Raw genomic sequence first — 15,921 nt, forward strand, 5'->3', positions numbered from 1 at the left:
TTTGTTCGTACCTTTCTGTGTGGAGTTTGTTCTCTTGCATTTTCTCCAGGCATATTGATTTCCTCCCACCCAAATTTACCGCCAATTGACGACTCGAAATTTCCCATCCCGTGGAAAAGATCATTCAAATGGAGACACGTGCATTCAAATTTGCTAAATGAAATGCGGGGCGCACAAAATTCCACGATGGTCCCAAAATCTCAGCTGTCGACCCAAAATTATGTTTTTCCCTTTAGAACTCAACATGTGTTGATTTTAAGCCCGAGGACATAAGCAAAAACAAGTTGAGTCATAGCTTTGAAAATCTTAATTATTATTTTTTTTACTCAATGCAGACATTTTTGTACCAAATGTGTGTATGTGTGCAGCTATTCTAAGTGTAGTTCTAAGATGAAATCTGTACCGTATGGGTATGATGTGCGTCTTTGTGTCCTGGTAGAATGAGTCTTCAAAATACTGTCGTGCTTTAAATAAGCAACACCAAAATGCGTCTCGCTCCACGTTACTTGATTTAATTGGTTTGAATGGTCGAGAGTTATACTACTTGATCCCTCAGCACTTCAGTCGGCTTTGCCTGCACAGCTTTGGCCAGCATCTCCAGCTGAGAGATGAAAGTCAGAACCTCCACTGTAGAACTGCGAGTCCAAGCAAGAGGCAGATGGGTTGGGACGGCCTTCCGATCTGCGGCACAGACCGTTAACTTTTTATAACGTGACGAAAAGGAAAAGAGGACACCTTGCAGCGAGCGTTGCCCCACCTTGAAAGAACGTCCCGCTGCGGGTTCCGCCAGCAGCCCTGGATAAGGCCAACCATACCACGGTGTCGGCTCCTTGGTCTGGACTGCGCAGCCTCTGCGCCATCATACTGTGGAACTGCGGCATTGATTGGGACACGGCTGCGGAAAAGGTCACATTGAGAACATGCAATGTACTATTTGTGTTATTGATCTGCTCGTTTGTATTGTGTCGAGACTCAACAGACTTGATCTCAAACAGCAAAACGTACGGTTAACTTTTTTCAACACGTTAGTGCCGAATTATTGGTACAAGATATTGAGGCAAGGAATCAAAAGTTGACTTCGTTCGCAAGCAACGATGTCATGCCATGACACTTCCTCATCATCCAATTAAATCGCTCCGATATAATTACCGTAACACAATTTCACCGGCTGGGTTAGAAAATGATTTAGTACAAATATATATCTTTGACAGTACCTGGTGTATCTACCCAGCCGGGGTGCATCACAGAGAAGTGGATGTCAGGGTACTCTCTGGCCCACTGTTCCGTCAACACCACCTGCTGTCTCTGAGAAGAACAACAAATTATTTATCCTTCAAAGAGGCAGCATCGTCCCCCCTCCTAACCTTGTTCTGGGCGTACACCATGAGACCATCAAAGTATCCTTTCTCTGACTGCAAGTCATCAATCTGGAGCTTCTGGACCAACATCCCCCCTGACGACACGGTGATCTAACAGAAGCATAGTTGTGCTGAGAGCCTTGAACAACAGGCACGGCTAACGGCGTGCACAAAAGTGGCACTGTGCGGTCCACTGGATCGTGTGCTGGTTCATACCACCCTCGGTTCCCGGCTCTTTTGTAGAAGTGGTATGAGACTTTCAGTGAGAAGGTACATGCCTGATGAGATGGACAAAGGGCAGATATCACTCAGATGATCTCATACATCCTGGATGTGTACAGTACATGAGGTTTTCTCTACCCATTGTATTGATAGCAAAGTTCTTCTCCAGGGCTTCAGTATTCACCTCTCTCTTGTGGATCATGCAGCCCGCGTTGTTTATCTATTGAAGATAATCAAATTCAGTGTTAGCTTCTAAGAAAATATGCAAACTTCGTTGTTGTACAGTCCATACCAAGACATGTAAAGACGGATACTGCTTCTTGAAGGCCTCGGCAAATTCCCACACTTTGCGTGATTCTGACAAGTCCACAATATGGACGTACACCTCCTGGAATGAACACCATGATTACTACGCTCTCACTCCAACTTTGCAAAATACAGGGGTCTTCAGTCCACCTTTTGCAGACCTTGCTGATATCTCCCAGCAGGAATTCCAGTGAAAGTAAGCCATTTTAAACTAAAAAGAAAAACTTTTCTGGATTTAGAAGCAGAATGCTCAAATCCAATCGAAACTCGTTTTCCTACAATTGAGGAATGGGGATTTTGGGTGTGAGTCCAAGTTCTAATTTTAATATATAAATATCACATATGGAGCAACACACGTTTTCTGGGACAGACAGCTGATAGTTGCATGATGTCAATGACTACTTACAGTATTCCCAGATTCATGAATGATATCACCCTTGGCCTGTTCAGCTTTATCTTTGTTTCTACAGACCATGTGCACTCTCCCACCTGCAAGCATAAGTGTTAGTGTCATTTAATTTTGACATTAAAAAAATGGCACAATGGTGTGTACCTTTCTTGGCTATAGCCATGGCAGTGGCTTTGCCTATTCCGCTATTGGCTCCAGTGACCATAAAAGACCTTCCCACAACTGAAACATCCAGGTCCTGGGGCTCAAAGTTCTGAGAAGCTGCTTCATATCCCTTTCTACAAGAAGCAGAGATGACATATTGAGCACACGCTTAGCAATAGGATCAGATTGGTTTGGCAATCATCTAAATCTGTGTCCAGATTTTAGTTCAATTGAGTTTGATTGCTGTCATCCTCAACACCAGTGAATCCCAACCGCTGTGCGAGAGAAATCATGAGGTGTGCATTCGGAAATGATCCAATTTCACTTGATTGATCCGAAAGTATTTTTACTCGAAACAATGTAACTTTGTTCGGCTATCTATGCCAACGACGTATAGCGACAGGCGGAACAGTGAAATGCTCTTCTACCTTCAACAGGGCTACATTTCGCACTGAGGGAGTACATTGAGACAATGTCATTATTTCAATACACGATGTATACTTTTTGTGACATTTTTGTTTACTGCTGTTTGTAAAGTATGTGCCAGCCTGATAAAGGTTGGTCAACACGACACAAGACAAGACAACTGTGAATGGGACAGTTGTGTTGGTACATAAAGGATGGCTTGTGTGGTGCCATTCAGTGATCAGGCCTTTCATAATTCCTCTACATCAGACCCTTTAGCTTAAAGAAATACACACAAAGAGAAGAACACTAGCACGAATAAGAGATACAATCAGTGATATTACCCACCTATTTAGCATCAGAAAGAACAATGAAAGTAGTTGACTGACCTTGTATATTGGTGTATTCCGTTTAAAAACCAGATGGTGTTTCGGTACAGGGACATGGCATCAAATGGTAACTTTGCAGAAGCCTGAAGCCGCTCGTGTTGCTTTGGACAACCACTGTGACAGACTAGTGTCACGTGGAGCTGGAGGGGAAGTAGCGTCCTGGCGCCCTCTGTCGACACTAAAATAGGTAGACTCATCGGGGGCGTTCCGCAGCTCTAGTACGTCAGTGCGTCCGCCATATTTGATATTTTAATAAAATTATCCTTTGTTGTAAGTTAACTTTTGTTTTTCTTTAATGTTTGTAAGTTGACAATGTTATGCAGAGGTGTACGTATAACATTTTTTTAGCCAAATGGTATTATTTACACTTGCAGCGGATAGTTAGGGTTGCGTGAATGTTTTTTTTTCCTCGGGGGGTGGGAGGTTCGTAACAGAAAATAATTGAGTACCACTGTCCCACTCCATGATCTCAGTACATGGCATAAATAGCCTAATTTGCCACATCCATTATGGCAATAAAGTTGACGTACAAGTCTGAGCCAAAGACGTTAACCCTGTCTATGCTGTATCACGCCCGCTTGTTTTAGCGTCTCATTTGTTCCAAAGCGCGACATAGATCACGTGATACTTCTTTAAATCTCATGCTATAGGGCCAAGCGTACCCCCCCTTTCAATCAGCCAATCAAGGTGCTCGAGGTGTGCGCATACTCACACGTAAACTGCAGGCACCGCCCATCGGGACGCGAGGAAAGGCGGAACTTCGCAACTTTCTCCACTTGTGGCTGTCGACGGTGGACGACAGGACTCCTAAGTAAAGGTTATGTCCTTTAAAAGAATATCTTGACCCCTTGTGAGGGTTCGGTTTTGTATTTTACTCTGTGGGACGCCTCGACTAACAAGCCGGCAACATGGTAAGTCAGCTCCACGCGTGCGTAGTAAAGATAAAAAGCTAGCATCACCTGTTTGCACCTGTTGTCGCTGACAGGTTGTTAGCATCAGAAACCTCCTAACAACGTCATCTCTATCTGGTTATTTGATATAATTATTATTGTTCATAAACATACGACATGCTTCCTACTTTTAGTGAGCTTTTGTTGTGTTTAAAAAAATAAATGGGAAGTAAAAAATCTACTCCAACCATAAAACGGCAAAACAGGTTTAGTCACTTGGCCGTGTTGTCCTCCTCCATTTGCCTGTCTGCTGAAACTGATCTTTTTGTCACTCTTTTTTTTTTTTTTTTAAATTTGCCTCCTCCTCACTTGACATGACATACATTTAACATGAAATAAAAAGTTGCAATAAAATGTTAGTAATAAAATAACACATTTTACTACCTCATGTGGATTAATATAATAAATACTGTATTAAACACACCACTGTGATTCACTGCAGTTCTAGATTGTTGTAGAAACAAAACTATTAAATAAAAGCCAAAGTGGGTAACGGTAGAAATGATAATACTGCTCTCATATTGAATTTCAATACATTGTATTCAATTGGTGTGTGTTTTTGCATTGCAGATTTGATTACTTTGAAAAAATATACAATACATTAAGTCGGGATGTGCTGATATTGTACTGCCTGTATTCATACTTGTAAAAATGCTCAAATAGCACACACCGATACTACTTAACCAGCCAGACAAGTCTGTTTCGGGTAGGACATCCACCGTGTGCCGATACGTTAAGGACACAGATGACATGACAACATTTTTAGATGAAAAACTGCAAGTAATGGATGCCATCGCAAGAAAAGTTTAGAATGGGCCGATATAGTTTTTACTGTTTACAGGACACATGCTTAACTCCTGATTATTCTACACACCACCCATTCCAAAATACGTATTCCAAAAACAGGGTAATAACATCAATGAGCACGAAAAAATAGCATTCTAGTACGACACGAAAGCCTCAGTTATGTTATTATTATTTTCTTTTTCAGGTTGTCCCTGTGGAGGTGTTGCTATCATTCAAATGTTTGTTTGGACAGTCAAGTTATTCTTTAATAAGCCATGGCACTGGCAGAACATGCCTTGGTTGATTTAGTTAATAATGTCCTCAAGTAAACAGGCGTACAACGACTTTTGTGTGTCTATTGGTACGGGGGCCTGCGTTTGCCCCTCTGACCAAAACCACCCGCTCCATTGTCCTCCCTGTGTGTCCCGTGTCGTCAGATGCGCTTCCTGCTCCTCTTCAGTCGCCAGGGCAAGTTGCGCTTGCAGAAATGGTACACGCCCATGTCTGATCGGGAGAAAAAGAAGATCATCAGGGACATGACCACAGCCGTGTTGGCACGGCAACCGCGTACCTGTAACTTCCTGCACTGGAAAGACATGAAGATTATTTACAAAAGGTGGGCGGGCCCTCGCATTCTTTCTTTACAGCCACTTGCAAAAGCGACTGTGCCTGTTTCTTATCTTCTCTTCGATGCATACTCTGACTTCATAATGGGTCACCTGACTAACTAACTTACTGACCTTATTCTGTCCCTTTTCCCCCTTTTTAGATATGCAAGCTTGTACTTCTGCTTGGCTATAGAGAACCATGAGAATGAGCTGCTTGCTTTGGAGGTCATTCATCGCTACGTTGAGCTGTTGGACAGATACTTTGGCAATGTATTTTTTCGTTCGTCTTCTTCAATTACTATTCAAGCAGCAGTAGTCGTGTGGACATGATACGCACTTCTATTAGTAATAATGACGATCAGGACAACAACAATAATAATAATAATAATAATCTCTTCTTGGACACACATGATTTTAAAACGACATTTTTCATTCAAAGTTATTATATTTGGTGCACAGCAATTTCCTGCCTATCCTCTGTAAGGTATTTGTAAAGGTAGGCACCTGAACCTATCCTTTATTTGTCAAAAAAAAAAGTTGTGTGCTCTTTCTGTAATACCCTAAAATGCCACAAGATGGCGCCACGCCCCGTCTAAAAATCTTTTACGACCAATGATGAGATAAACATCTCATTTTTGCTTAACTCGGGCCCCTTTTTTCCTGAAAAGGTTGTTTTGTGTTCACTATCTTGGATTATATGAAATAATCCGTGGCCCTTTTCTCCCAGGTGTGCGAGCTCGACATAATCTTTAACTTTGAGAAGGCCTATTTTATCTTGGACGAGTTCCTCATGGGAGGGGAAATCCAGGAAACCTCCAAACAGATTGTGAACCGCTCCATCGAAGCCTCAGACATGTTGCAGGAGGTGAGACGCTCCGGCGCACCGCACAACAACACAAAGTGGCTCGCAACTGTGGCACGTGTGCAGAGCATCTGTTCTTTGCGACGCGCGAATCATTAATAAACAGCAGCCACGAAGGCAGCCAAATGCAACGCCGGTATCTCTAATCAACCGCTTCTATGTCACTCATCACACATTTTTGAGCTGTTAGAAATCCCCCCCCCCTCGTCTGTCTGTTCAATCAGAGTAGCAGGTGAGACTTATCCAAAACTATTTAGCATCATTTTGAACCACTAAACTGCATTTGCCTCAGTGTAAGTATTGCAATACATTACTGCACATCTCTATTTCATCCCACCCCCTAAGACGCACATTTAAGCGGCATTTACACGGACAGCAATTACCTGATGCCTAATACCCCGATAGCTCCTTAAAGAGATATTGACTGAGATTTATTATTATTATTTTTTTTAAACATGACCACGTCTAATTGAGACTATTTCCTGACAGTCCTCACGAATGGAATATTGCTGTCCATGTAAAAATTGCCGCTGACATGTACAAGGTGACGGCAACACCAGTCACACACAGTTGCGGCTTGTTAAGAAGAACGTGTTTGAATCTGCTGTGGACTGGCTTCGGTTAAGCTCGGCATACACTACTAGACCAACAAACTGGTTTGATTTGCACAGTGTATGCCCAGCTTTTGTCTACGGGCCTCTCTCTAGTAATCTCCAGGTGGCATCAGTTTGACTCTTTTGTAAACATGAAATAAAATGTTTGGGTCTGTGTGTTGGGTAGATGATTTCTTTGTTGTTCAATTCCCTTTGAAATGACTCGTGAGACTAAAAATGCCATTGTCAGTGATTAACAAAAAAAACCAAAACATATTTGGGATATTTGAACACACATATTGAGGCAACATTAAAATACTTATTATATAAAAAATATATTTTTCATCCTCTTTAAAGAATGGCTAATCTTACTATGACCTTCTGAGCAATTGTGACCCGTCCCCCCATTTATATTATATTCGTATTCCTGTATTATACTGCGCCCTAGTGGATAAAGTACACCCACCAAAAGGAGCAGCACAATGCCCATTGAATTGGAGGACCAAAATAAGGCAAAAACGGTAGAATTTTTTTTTATCACTTCATTATAGAAAGCTTTTTATTATTATTATTAAAAAGAGGCTGGAATCGATGAATGCAGTTCTTCGCGACTATGGTCTGTTATGCACCCCCCCCCCCCACCCTCAGGAAACAGAAAACATTTTGCAGCCCCTACAACTCTCCGCTCAGACTTCTAGGTAATATCATTTGTCCAGAGTCCAACATGAACAGCGGCCCCTGGGCCCATCACGTCACAGTGTTGTGCCACCTGAAATTCCACCAGTACACACACACACGCACATAATAAACTCCAAGCATTGTCGCAGCAGAGAATGAATCGCCCAAGCACCAATGACCCAACTTTTTGTGTTTATGTTTATCTTCCTGAGCGGTAGCTTTCCTACAAGGTTTTGCGCTGAGCTCCAGCATGGGAACGTGTTGTTTCAGCGTAGTTGTGCGAATGTGTGCGTCTCCAGTAGTCAGTGTGATGGTCCAGTTTGATTAACGGTGGTGCTGCCGAGGTCTCCCGTTGCTTCTTGATGTTTGCTGTTGCGCGTGTGTGTTGCCTGTTTTTTCCCCCAACACTTGTGCGTGTGCGTCGCTGTCGCCATCTCTCTTTTTCTGTCTTTCTGTCCCCGCCAGTGTTAGTCGCGTGCGAGAGACAGATATTGCGTGGGAGGGGGCGCTGTGGCGTCGGTTTGGCGACCCTTTCCACTCTGTGCGGTCAAGTGGTTTTCTTGGGTGTGTTCTGCTTCTCAGTAAGGCTCGACTAACACCTTGAATTTGGAATTGATGCCGTTAGCCGTAGGCTCCCATTGATTTTGATCATTATCGCTTCAGGATGGCAGCAATGATTGGTATGAGGTGGAGCTGTTTGGACCTTGAATATGGACAGACAGGTTAGATGTTCTGCTTGTGTTAGTGACTGTGTGTCTGGTGTTCTCAGCACCTTTTTAATTCCAGGTGATGTGTAAACACGTGCCTCTGAATATTCATCCTATCACACAATTGAGCATTAAGACCCTCGGAAGGTGATTTATCCTCTCTTGTGTGCTTTTCTTCTTTTCTAGACAATGGAGGAGTATATGAGCAAGCCGGCATTTTGACACAAGGGGCACCGTAAGCGAAGGACCGAAGGGGGAAAAAAAAGCAGCGATGACACGGAAGCCGGATTCATTTTGATCCTGCGAAACATTGAGACGCAAGAAATCTTCATTTGCAAGTAAATTATCTTGGTCCTGTAGTCGCTTGAAAGTGAAAGAGGTGAAAACGATTTTACAGGTGTGGTGAGTGTTGTTAATATATTAGAATTTAATCGTGTGATAGTTTAAATAAAACGTCTAATTAACACAATTATTTCATGGCCAACGGCAAAGAAATCCATTGCCGAATGAAATGTTGAATCGCTTTTTAATCCGTTTAATCTCAGATTGATTGTGCCGCCGTTATTCTAAGAGCTGTTGCTAGTGTGGGTGTGATTTTTTATTTTTTTTTACAACAAGCAATTTATATCTTCTAATTAAATTTGTATTTTGATAAACCAAGTCACAGTGATGATTCCTCTGAGGGTTTTTAAAAAAATAATAATAATCAACACAACTCGGCAAGAAGAAAAATAATACCGCTGATGCTTTATTCATCTGTGCTTCATCACACATTATTGAGCATGTACAAAATGGTTTAAAAATGAGCATACATAGCACAACCACTGGTAGGCTGACAATGCAGAGTTTTGCGGTGTGAAAGCGATCGGAAGGCAGGCTGATATTGAGACTGGTAAATAACGATCCATACTCATGATAACAACAACTTCACAAACCCTGAATATGCGCGGAGCCACGGCAGCGATCATTCCAGTCGTCTTGAATTGAAAATAACCAAGATTATATTTTGAAATGGTAGGAAAGCGCTGGGATCTTTTAGAGGCTGTCACAGTTTACAGAAGTCATTTCCTTTTCAAGATAATCTAGTCTGTTTCGACAAACACAATGCAAAACTTGAACAGCGTCACAAGACTCAATGATAGACTTTTATTGGATATTGATACTCGTTAAGAATTTTCGGATTAGTCAAAGTTGCAAACCCTGTCTTTTGAATATGTTGGTCTCATCTCCTATGATGTCACTATATTTCTATAATGACCTTGCAGCAAATAGGGACTCAATGTATTGTGTGTGTGTGTTTGTGTACGTGCGTGTGTGTGTGTGTGTGTACAATAAAATTTGTAAACTAGATCACATCCACCATACAGAAAGTTTAAATACTACAATCATAGCGTTTACATTCCAGCCACGGCTTTGCCACGGTGCTCCTCCGCTTCTTCTCCCCCCGACGTGGCGCCTGCAACCGGGGCGGAGGTCTTGGCCCTCATCCCTTCCTCCTCCTCCTCTTCCTTGCTCTGCACCTCAGTGGGCTTCTCCTCCTCGGCGTCCCTCTTGGCCACCGGTCTGCTCCCAGAGTCCGCCTGGCCCAAGTAGTCCTTCACGGCCCTCTCGTACAGCTCATAGGGGAAGTGGCCCTTGGTCTGCGCCTGGGTGTCCCGCTTGGCGATGCCATCGGGCGGGTACTCGGTCAGGATTTTGGCCGCCAAATAAGTGGTCACCTCGTCCTCCACGTCGCCGTCGTCATCGGCGTCGCCATCGTCAACCTGACGTCGAAAGGGCATCTTGTTGAGCTCGGACAAGAACAGATTCTCCCTGCGTCCGGCCGGAGGCGAGATTTTGACCGATCCCGCGTTTGGATCGGGGTTGCTCCCCGCCGGGATCCTAGCCGAGGACGTCTTGATGGGTCTGGGCATCACCGGATACTCGTTACTGATCGTCTCCACGCCGATGATGTCCAAAAAGTCCTCTCGGTCCATGTCCTCGGGGGCAGCGGCTTTGCTCTTCACGGGCAGTCTTCGACTGAAGTAGCGAACTTTTGGGGTTTGTCCGGTCGCGTAGCGAGACGAAGGGGGCAGCGGGTTACGGTGGAGCTTCCGGAGCTCCTCGGTCAGCAGCATGTCGATGAGGTCCTGCGGGGGGACGTGAAGCTTCAACGACAGCTCCAGAAGCTCCTTCAGCGTACGAGGATCCACGATGGAGGGACGGATTAGTCTCTTACGTTGCTCTCCGGTCTGGTCCCTCTTCTGTGTCTGATCGGTCATCTCCAGAACTTTAAGGAGGTAGTAATCGACCAGCTTGGTGTCGTCGTTGGCGTCCTCCTGGTCCTGACCCGAACGTCGCTGCACTTCCTCCCCGTCTTCGTCCTCCTGATCCCCGAGGGCCCTGTCTGCTTCCTCGTGGCTCCCGTTCACCATCTCTTCGGTCTCCTCTCGTTCCTCCACGGGCACCCACTCCTCTCCAGGGGCCGCGTCATCTTCACCCTCCTCGTCTTCGTCGCCAAAGACGTCTCTCTTCTGCCCTGCCGACATGGGCATCCTCTCCAGCTCCTCAAAAATGGAGCGGAGGTTGGCGAGGCTCTGGGGTGTGTACTTCTGGTCCAGATCCTCTGTAGCCCGCTTGGAGGCGTCCGTATTCTCCTCATCCTCAAACATCAGCGGGTACTTCTTGTGGGGCCTCGGGTAGTTGGCGTAATCGGCTGGAGAGCTCTGAACGGTTTCTGCGCCTTTGCTGCGATGTCTGTGTAGGCGGCGGTCATTGTGGGGCGCCGATGCGGGGCTGAGCTTGGCCTGATCCTGGAGGGACTTGAGCAGGGATCTCATCAGCTGTTCCGCAGTCACGTCCTGGCGCTCCGCGGGAGCCTCGTCCTCCTCCTCCTCCTCCTCCTCCTGCTTCTGCCTTTGTTGCTGGGAGGCCAGCTGAAGCAAGACTCTGAACTTGTCCACTTCATCGTAGTCAGAGGGCGCGGGTCCGGGGCGACCCGCGTTACGCTGCTTCAGGTTCTCGATGTACTCCAGAGCTTTGAGCAGGTCGGAACCGGCCGGCTGGCCGTCGTCACCGTCGCCGCCTCGGAGACGGAAGTGGCGGGGGAGAGACGCAGCCTGCACGCCGCATCCGTGGAGGAGGACGGCGAGCAGGACCACGGCTGCCCCCGTGGGCAACTTGTGGTGGAAATGCAGCATATTATAGGCAAGTGATCCCCTGTACACAGAAAAACAATGCAGACTGTTATCTATCGATACATATAACTATTAATTATAGCCGTCTATTATATACCAAATATCTTACCGTTCATGTGGTTTTGGTTGGAACAAAGTGTCACTTCTTTTCATAATTTCCTTTTTCAATTCCAGTCTCATTTTGGTTTGACATTTTTCAAGCTATCTATTCCATAATATAATTGATGTTCCTGAGATTTTTTTTAATTATACACCCCTCTATATACAGTATATATATATATATATAATGAAATTTCTCCCTATATATATATATATACAGTATATAGATAGGGAGACATTTCATAAATTAATTAGATTTTTTTGCACCACCCATGATAAATTAGGAGACCAACACACTGGGGAAAACACCTCTGAATATGGTATAGATGTTTTTCATTGTTCGTCCTCCTCCTCTTAAGATCATCTTATTACACAGTGGTTAAATTCTCCCAAATATCTCCTCCGATTTTCCATTGATCTGTGTATCCGTACGTTTGCACAGGACGCGTTCGTTTCTATCCAGCCATCTTCGATCAAATCTCTGCATGACTCATTCCTCGCGTTGTGAGGAGCAACGACGAGGTCTAATTGGACGGCAGCGTAAAAAAAACGAAACAAAAACAAACAATCCCATCCTAGCTCTCAGAGGTTTTCATTGCAATAATCCATATCAACAAATGTATGACGAGTCTGATTCATTCAGTGCAATCTATTTGGGGGTCGATTTCGTAGTGGAATTAGTCAGGGAAATGCGCGTCTTACCTTTGAAAAAAAAACAAGCGCTCAGACGACAGTGGAGGTGTTGGGCATGTCCTCTTGCAGCTTTATGTTGTGTGAGTGCAGCACACTGAGAGCTCCTCCGCATATATGAGAGGACACCTGACCACTGCGTCATCGCAAAACGCACGCAAAAGACGGCTCCGCCCCGCCTTAAAAAAAAAAAAAGAACCATATAAATGATTCACGTTTTTATGGCATGGCATACCAAAAAGCTCGCAGTATTAAAAATAGCCTCTCAACGCTGTCTGTTGCACGGTGAGAGCTATTGATCGTCCATAAAGACTCCGGATGCATGCGTATTGGAGCTGACGCTTGGCCCTACTGGCACTGCGTGCAGACAAAGGAGAAATAGCCATATCGCACCCTTTTGTATTAAAAATGCATTTACATTTAGGGTGCAGTGACTTGAATGGGAAACAAAAACAATCGTGCGTTGATTCCCCCAGATGGGATACTCTGTGAGGGTAAATTAAAAACGAATATAAAAGGAAATAGTTTAGATCGATAGAACGTGATAACATCGAGAAGCAGAGTAGAAACAAGCATTGATAAATGTTCATCAATATTAGTACCAACCAAACATCTTAGGGACATTTTTATCATCTTTATGCAAAGTTACATTTCCTTCTGTATCTTAAGGTGGCGAAAGAGTTAAACCCTCCAGCATGACTCACAGGCGCTGTCGCAGTTCGGCAGCCCCTCCCCCTCCTCCTCCTCCACCTCCTTCTTCATCATCCTCCTTTTTCTTGAGATCAGCCAACCAGACGGTGATAAACAGCCTCCGGTTGACTCGGGGCCAAAGCTGCGACACTCCCACTGGTGAGAAGATGGCGACGCAGCGTGCCGCCTGCCAGATGAGGGCCACGCATGTGGAGAGTGACAAGATTGATGGTGAGCTCCTACAGGCTCCTAAAGAGCACTTGTTTCCCCAAATAGGATGGAGGCTGGCCATCAAACCATGCCTCACGTCCCCTATGCAGAAACATCCATCCATGCATTTTATACAGTGCTTGTCCTCAAAAGGGTTGCAGGTGGTCTGACGCCTGACTTCCTCCTGCATTTCAAAAACATGCACATTAGGCTCATAGACGATCTCACAAAACCAAGCATAGCCCTTACATTTGTGTAAATATTATTTTCAATGGACATAAACTCAAGCTCTGCGTGCACGCACACACACACACACAATTAAAAACAAATGAAAGAAACAACATCTCTAAATTGGACCCAATTAGTTCGGTTGACTGAAAACTAAATGGACCATAGGTGTGATTGTGAGCATGAGTGGCTGGCGACCAATCCGACCCCAATGAAGCGCGACAGAAAATGGATGCGTGGCTCTTTTATAGCCCTTTGTCGTCCATTTTTTATTGCAACACTGCCTGGTTTTCCATGCAATTTGCATCTCTGTCCAGTCCATTAGCGTGGTGGAAAAGTCAAAGGCCTCTCTTCATCTGCTCCTTTTATCTTATCTTTTTTTAAATTTTTTTTTTACTTGTCATCAGCCTCTTGCCTGGGATGTCAAAGCGCAGATTTAAATCAGTAATAAAAGGACAGCGAGTATGTTTCGGAAAGTGTTTTCCAGTCCCGCAGCCCACAGCCATGACATCACGTTCCTCTTTCTGCAAGTGAGGCAGCAAGCAAATCTTTCCCTGCTTGCGTTCTCGATTGGCCATTAGCAGATTGCTGGATTGTGCATGTGCTGACATACCAAAATAGAAGGAAGTGCTCACTAAAGGCTCAGGCAGCCATTGATGCGGCTGTTGTGCCAGAGTAAAGATGTATTGCAGAGCCTTATTGGCAATACTTACGCCCACATTCATTATTACTCACCAGAGGGTACTTAACTGTACCAAACACCAATCAATTATTTATATCGCACTTTTCATATAAAAATGCGACTCAAAGCGCTTTCCTTATGTTAAAAACAAGGCCTCAATGTGTGTGTGTGTGTGTGTGTCCTGATTTTCAGAATGATTAAAAAGGCCGGTGCCGGACAATCTCAGCGCACCGATGACTCAGTGGTGTGTTTTCATCATGTGGCATTTTCTCTTCTCTAATGTATAAATTCATGGTGTTTTTTTAAGTCCCCTTTGAAGGACAAGGATCTTTTCATCCATGGGTTAGAAATGAAAAAAATGTAAAAAGTGAATCTCAGAAGTCCCTGTGGTGGAAGAGGAACTAGTCCTTTGAGACCTTTGAGGGGTGTCTAATGAGCTGTCATTCCATGCAGGCTTTAGAGGATAGTTTACAAGATCAAACGATACCATGAACAATTGCCAAAATCAACGTTGTAAACGGTGTGTAAAATAACATCATTTTTCAAAACCAGAATTGGGTGAGCCGTCATTTCTGCTACGTGGGAGATTATGTGCAGATATCTTTTTCTTTTCTTTTTTTTTTTTGCGCGCTAAATAAGTCAGCTGTTTGCCTCCAAAGAAAGACAGAACTGCTGGCGAGAGTCTTAATCGGAAGCTTGATCGTATCCCGCTGGGAGAAAAAAAGAGGATATAATAGCTGAATATGAAAAAGCTGCTAGTGTTTGTGAGCTTGCGGCGCAGCTTCATATCCGAACTACATTTTTAAGGTGTGGCGCAAGTGGCGAGTGTGACGAGGAAGCGACCACCTTAAATTAAAGAAGAGGAAGAAACACTCTGGTGGTAGCGTGAGGGATTGCACAATGATTTATTCGCCGACATATTGTGTTATTTCTTCATATATAAGCGCGTTTGTACTTTTTTCTATTTTGTAGCGCATGTATTTTGAACTGCACATTAATGAAAACAAAAGCGACATCACTCCCTTCTGGGCTGGAACGGGTGAATCCCTTTTCCATTTATTTCAATGGGAAACACTGCTTCAGTTCACAAATGTTGTTTGAGTCCGCAAACAAATTCAGTCCACAAACAGAGGTTCCCCGCTTCCCCCTCCAAATGGGTCTTTTAAAAGTTGGGTTTCATATTTTGTGTTTGAAGGACACGAGTCAAGAATAAATCGAAACATTTATTTTGGAACAAAAAGTCATTCAAATGTGAGGAACTGTGAAAGGAGGGATGGGCTCATGCTGATTTGTTTGTTTTCATCCTCATCTTCAGCAAACCCCCCCCCCCCCCCCCCTTCCCCTCCCCACCACCACCAACAACAAGCCGCCCACCCACCCAAGGAACCATGGAGAAGAGAGGAGAGAATGGCACACCCGTTGTCATGGCACATCTTTTCATCCCACGTCTCCATGGCGACGCCGCCTCACGACCTTTCAATTGCCTCCACCTTTTGTTTCTTTGCACGGGTTTGCGTTTATGTTCCTCTCCTCCGACCGGCACCTCCTCTCCAATAGAGTCGCTTTCTTTGCTGATGCACCAATTATGGTGCCGGAGACATTGTGTTGCCTGGGCTGTCGGAAGGGAGAATGGAGCATTAATTGAGTGCCCGTTTGGAGCAAATTAGGCTGGGAGAGAGATTTGAGCAGACGAGTGGGATGAAGGCGCAAAGTGTGACTCTGCGGGCAT

At 44.5% G+C, this 15,921-nt stretch overlaps 3 protein-coding genes across 6 annotated transcripts; 1 reads left to right on the forward strand and 2 right to left on the reverse strand.

The window, feature by feature from the left end:
* Nucleotides 1–496: 496 nt before the first annotated feature.
* dhrs12lb (dehydrogenase/reductase (SDR family) member 12-like b) lies at nt 497–3,393 on the reverse strand. Its single transcript, XM_086128732.1, has 10 exons — nt 3,234–3,393; nt 2,440–2,573; nt 2,293–2,375; nt 1,873–1,968; nt 1,719–1,800; nt 1,575–1,636; nt 1,365–1,469; nt 1,215–1,305; nt 758–895; nt 497–681 (listed from the first exon to the last, which is right to left on the reverse strand). The coding sequence occupies exons 1-10, from the start codon at nt 3,287–3,289 to the stop codon at nt 536–538; spliced, it is 993 nt and encodes a 330-aa protein (XP_085984858.1). The 5' UTR covers nt 3,290–3,393; the 3' UTR covers nt 497–535.
* Nucleotides 3,394–3,975: 582 nt separating this feature from the next.
* ap1s3b (adaptor related protein complex 1 subunit sigma 3b) lies at nt 3,976–11,286 on the forward strand. 4 transcript variants are annotated; one of them, XR_015102798.1, is made up of 6 exons: nt 3,976–4,144; nt 5,407–5,585; nt 5,739–5,847; nt 6,305–6,442; nt 8,604–8,755; nt 11,162–11,286. XR_015102798.1 is itself a non-coding variant. In XM_086128733.1 (6 exons), the coding sequence occupies exons 1-5, from the start codon at nt 4,142–4,144 to the stop codon at nt 8,416–8,418; spliced, it is 474 nt and encodes a 157-aa protein (XP_085984859.1). In that variant the 5' UTR covers nt 3,976–4,141; the 3' UTR covers nt 8,419–8,432; nt 8,604–9,077. The 4 variants fall into 4 exon arrangements, 2 of the variants coding, with proteins under 2 accessions (XP_085984859.1, XP_085984860.1); XR_015102797.1 differs by lacking the exon at nt 11,162–11,286 and adding an exon at nt 9,823–9,969; XM_086128733.1 differs by lacking the exon at nt 11,162–11,286 and adding an exon at nt 8,374–8,432 and having other exon boundaries at nt 8,604–9,077.
* On the reverse strand, nt 9,145–12,525 carry scg2b (secretogranin II b). The gene is made up of 2 exons (XM_086128726.1): nt 12,395–12,525; nt 9,145–11,615 (listed from the first exon to the last, which is right to left on the reverse strand). The coding sequence occupies exon 2, from the start codon at nt 11,594–11,596 to the stop codon at nt 9,812–9,814; it is 1,785 nt and encodes a 594-aa protein (XP_085984852.1). The 5' UTR covers nt 11,597–11,615; nt 12,395–12,525; the 3' UTR covers nt 9,145–9,811.
* Between the last annotated feature and the right edge of the window lie 3,396 nt (nt 12,526–15,921).

This window comes from Hippocampus guttulatus, chromosome 14 (assembly GCF_054856545.1).
Source record: "Hippocampus guttulatus isolate MCC_2025c chromosome 14, RoL_Hgut_1.0, whole genome shotgun sequence".
NCBI classification, from domain to species: Eukaryota; Metazoa; Chordata; class Actinopteri; order Syngnathiformes; family Syngnathidae; genus Hippocampus; species Hippocampus guttulatus.